Raw genomic sequence first — 5,159 nt, forward strand, 5'->3', positions numbered from 1 at the left:
GCATGAAGCTACAACCTCTAAAATGAGCGTAGAGAGGTCTTTGAGTCGTATGCTGGCCTCATGGCCATAACTGTAAGTTGGGGAGCCATAATGGCTTAGTGATGCTTTGTTGAATCTGTTGGGGCCCTTCTGTTTTCATCTGCTTCGGAAGATTTTGACTGATACTCTCTGCCACTTCCCTGATACTCTTTGCTGCTTCCTGATATTTCTTGGTTTCAAAAATGTTCTAAACTGTCACATCATCTCATTAGTGGCCATTATTTGGCCCAAGTACTTGCTGCGAGGCGCTTTGTTACTTTTGGGTGGTTATCAGTCCTTGGCCGACTCAAAATGCTTTAGCAACACTTAAAATCACGAACTGGATGAGTAAAGGGTCATTGAAGGCCTGCCGAGGTGAAAACCCTGTGTTTGGAGCTAATCTGGGCCTAGGGCGATCAAAATTGATTAGAGAATGACTCTATTCCCTTGACGAAGAGGCGCGCACGGCATATATATGACTAATATGAAAAATAGCCCCTTTTCCTTTATAACAGGCAAAATGCCCATTTTACAAGCAAAAATCGCGAAAAATATGGGCGGGCGCGACACTGTTCATTAGATTAAATGCTGGCCGTTGGATCCGGCGTAGGCCGATCCAACGGCTGGTGCTAAATCGCATCGGGGCGGACCATTGGTCCCAACACATAAAACCTCCGATGGAGCGATATAGCTTGCGGACCCGAAATTCCTTTGTGCCCATTTTTTATGGAGATCGGGTCCGAACCATCGGAACCCATCATATCGGTGGATTTACATTTGAAACGGGTACAACGGACCTGAAATCCCTTTCAAAACTGCCCTTTATAAATTATCGGCTCCAGAATATCAGAGACCTCCCTTTTCGTTGTGCCCGGGGGCCTGACAGACCTGAAAGCTTTTACAAACCCGCCCTAATAATATTCCAGCTCCGCTATATCGGAGCCAAACATAAGGGGTGATCACTGATCAAACATGGGTCGTTGCTTTGGTGAAGGCGATGGACGGCAGAGATTACGTCGGCATTTCGCTATCGGCGAGGTCATGGGGCTGCCACATAGAAACGCCGAAACCCATCGGACCCGAAATGCCTTTGCAATCCCTTTATTCTTTTGAAATCGGGTCCAGCCCAGGCTTTTGGCAATGCAACATAGAGTAAACACATTTTATTGCCCAACCTCCGACAGCGATATTGCATCAGAGGGAGGGAACATGCCTTGAGACTTAGCCATTTTCTCTTATAATATGCCACTGCCCCCTCCCGATAGCGATATCGCATCGGAGGGAGACCAAATAGATCCTTTTCTCATCGGAGCATGCATTTTATAAAAATGCAAAGGAAAAATGAATTCGGAGGGGTAGCCTTTGGTGTTTCAGATGGACTCTAAGGCATCGGAAGGGGTCCGATAGCCAAAAAGGGAGAATTTTATCATTTTTTGAAGTTTTTTCATGGTTGTTTCATGGATTTTGTATTCTTATGCCTTGGAAGGAGTCCAAAGGAACTTGGGAGGATTTCAATGGATTTGAGAAGGATTTTAGGCCTTTAAAAGGGTTTGTGCCTTGGAAAAGGTAGAAACAAGGCCAAAAGATGGTTTTTTATACATATGAAGGGAATTTATGCTTTGTGAAGGAATCAAAAAGCATTAGAGGGGTTTTATGGAGTGATGAAGGGCTTTATGCATCGGAAGGAGTCCGAAATGCATCTAGAATATGGTTAGAGGGGGGCAGTGTGGGTTCTTGCTGAGTTTCTGATAAACTTAGCAATTCCCAAGGATGTATATGGTTATTTTTCAACTAGGGGAAAGGGATAAGTATACAGGGGAGTTATATACATAGTTTTAGGAGGGGAAGGGGAAATAGATAGGGAGTTACATAATAAAGTTAGTAGTGAATATGATAATGATGAGAAAAAGCGCTATCAATGGGGGAAAATGACTGATAGAAGAAGTGTAGACATTCCTTGAGTGAAGCAGATCTCCACCAAGACAAATGATATGGAGAATGATGAATCTAAGAGGTATCAAGCAAATCTTGACCTCTTTAGGGGAAGTTAGTGAGTGATTTGGGGAAAGAGGAAGAAGGGGAAGTTAGTCATGCCTTGCTTGAAGTCCTCCAACTGAACAACTGCCTTCAACTTGTGATATGATAGATATAACACTTGACAATATGAAATGGATCACAAGCCATGATTCTGCAATCACAAAGCTACCTACCCGACCTACTCACCTAGCATTTTCTCTTCTTTTGGTTTGGGTGCACTTGAACTAGCATACCCAGCTTTTCATTCTTTCTTGTTGCTTGTGCTCCTATCTACTTCTATACTTATTTCAGCCAGGGGCTCATATTAAGCTGTTGAGCACCCTTGTTTCTCTACCTAACTACAAATCTGCCAAGATTAAGCTGTTTGGACAGATGTTCATTCTATATATTCTACAACATGAAATTGAAACCCAGGGAGGCCAAGATTAAGCTGTTTGGCCTTCCCATGCTTGAAAACTGATCAAAATGGATTACTCATCAAGACTGGAACAAAGCATTGGCATTTAGATTAGCTCACTTTCACGGATACTTCTCTGGCCATCTGTATCAAATATGGAGTATTGCCGCAAGCAAAGTATGACATATTTGGCATGTAAAAATGTTGATCATGAAAGATGATTAACCTGCTGCAGCAGGAGGCTAACAGTGGCTCCACTTGGGGATGGCTTTTCCTTTTGACAAGCCAAGAACAGCAGGTCAGAATGCCTTGATCCTCTGTAGTTGCTGTTAATTGAAAATTTCTTCTCTGCTAACTGTTGAATGACTAGAACTTTAACTTCTGAATGCAGCACTCCTCCTTAACTGAAACACTGTGAAAAATAAAGCATCGCCTGATTTCTTCTGCGTGCTTGAAATTGCATACACTTTTTCTTGAGACCTGCCTTGTGAACTAAACACAAAAAGGGAACAAAACTGGATCTCTTCTTTTCTTGTCTTTGAACAGGCTGTAGATGTAACCTAAAAAAATCTTTTGTTTTCATACTACTGACTGAAGAACTGGAAGCCTGAATGCAGCATTTTTAATAGAACTTGTTGTTATAAATAACAACGCTACCCTTTTGACACTGAATGCTCATAACAGTGTTGAACTCTGCTTTGGGAAGCCATCTATCTCTTATTTGCGCATAGGTATCAAAACTGAATACTTTCTTTGAAATATTTCAAAGAACAGAGGACTGTAATGCTGCATTTTTTGCTCCTTTAACTCAAAGTTGTGTTGCGTTTTTGTCCTAGAAATCTAATTGCTTTATTCAAACATAAAAAGAGAACGTTGAGTCTAAACAGAGACTAATATACAAATATATACACTGGCCTGAGTTACATTCAATAGATGGGAACATGGTAATGCTTTAATACTCGACCATTAACCGGGCCTTCTTCAAGTGCGGAGGCATCTTCAGATTTGAGGAAATAAGTATTATTGCCTTGCACAGCGCTGATGATAAAAGGGCCTTTCCAGAGAAAGTCAAACTTGGCATGCTTTCCCTTGTCTTCTCGTCTTGAGTCCCACTTTAGAACCTTATCTCCAATAAAGAAATCCTCAGCTTTAGCCCTCTTGTCAAACGCCTTCTTCAGCCTTTCTTGTAACATTTGAGCTCTGTCATACACATGTTCTCTGGTCTGATGAAGGTGAATGGTCTGATTGATCCTTCGTTGAATATCATTTGGTTCATCTTGAACCTCCTGCAACAACCTCATAATGGAAATGCCCAAAGAAGATGGGAATCTAGCTTCCATACCGTAAACAAGCTCATAAGGGCTCATCCCAATTGATTTTTTTGTTGAAAACCTGTCTGCCCAAAGGGCATTGGTGAGCTTTTTATGCCAGTTATTCTCACTTTCCTCCAAGGTCTTCTTAATGATACTAATCAGGCTCTTATTCGATGACTCAGCTAAGCCATTACCTTGAGGGTAATAGGCTATGGAATGGCCTAAAGTGATATGGAATTTATGGCAAAAATTGACCATCTTTTTGGATTTGAAAGCAGGGGCATTGTCAGTGATGATCTTCTCAGGGCAGCCAAATCTAGAAAGGATATTGCACTCAAGGAATTGGATAATGGTGGTGTCATTGGCTTGCCTACATGGGATGGCCTCAATCCACTTAGTGAAATAGTCGGTAGCTGTTAAGATCCACTTATGCTGGCCCGAGGAAAAGGGATGGATTTCTCCAATGAAGTCAAGATCCCATTGTTGAAAAGGCTTCTCGGTTGAGATGGGTTTGAGAGGCAAAGGGAGCAGCTTTTTCTTGCCTTCAAATATTTGGCAATTGTGGCACGAGGTGGCAAACTTCTTTACATCTGCAAAAAAAGTGGGCCAATAGAAACCAACCCTTAAAATTTTATCAGCAGTGGACTTTCAATATAGATGTCCTCCACAGTCCCCTGCATGGAATTCTTTCATGACATTGTTAGTTTCATTCACAATCAAGCAGTTAAGCAATATTCCTTCATGATTTTTCCAAAATAATGCACCATCTAAGACACAAAATTTCAAAGCCTTCATTCTTAAAAATCTCTTCTTGGTCCTGGACAATCCTGGGGGAGCACACAGGTTTAACAATACAAAGCAAATATCAGCATACCATGGGGATTGCAAAAAGGTGTCACTGATCTGTGGAGTCGCCAGCTCCGGTTCATTGTCCAGCTGGTTGATGTCTAAGGCTTGAAAGTTTGTTTCGGACATCAGTTTAGATAACCCTTGTCCCTTTATTAGCTTGGTTGGTTTTATTTCTATGTCATACTCAAGAATGCAAGCAATCCACTTGCCTCTTTTGCCTTCTAACCCCTCTTGGGTTAATATGTCTTTTACAATAGCATTTGGCACATAAGCAATCACATGTGAATATAAAATATAAATTCGGAATTCCTTGATTGCTTTAACAAGGGCATAGGCTTGCTTCTCCATGATTGGGTATTTCAGGGGTGCATCTCTTAAGGCTCAGCTAAAAAAAGCAATTGGCTTTTCAGTTCCTTGATCATCCTTTTGCAAAAGGACAGCAGCTATATTATTATCAGATGCAAATGAAAATATGATAAAGTCCCTATCAAATTTTGGACTTGTGAGGGTTGGGGCTTGAGTTAAGGCTGATTTAATGCCCTCAA

At 41.5% G+C, this 5,159-nt stretch overlaps 1 protein-coding gene across 1 annotated transcript; it reads right to left on the reverse strand.

Moving 5' to 3' along the window:
• Positions 1-3,378: 3,378 nt before the first annotated feature.
• Positions 3,379-3,792, reverse strand: LOC149164116 (uncharacterized). The gene has a single exon (XM_089429376.1). The coding sequence runs from the start codon at positions 3,790-3,792 to the stop codon at positions 3,379-3,381; it is 414 nt and encodes a 137-aa protein (XP_089285502.1).
• Between the last annotated feature and the right edge of the window lie 1,367 nt (positions 3,793-5,159).

This window comes from Pinus tabuliformis, chromosome 5_1, assembly GCF_031772625.1.
Source record: "Pinus tabuliformis cultivar Carrire ecotype Pingquan chromosome 5_1, CPIR1, whole genome shotgun sequence".
NCBI classification, from domain to species: Eukaryota; Viridiplantae; Streptophyta; class Pinopsida; order Pinales; family Pinaceae; genus Pinus; species Pinus tabuliformis.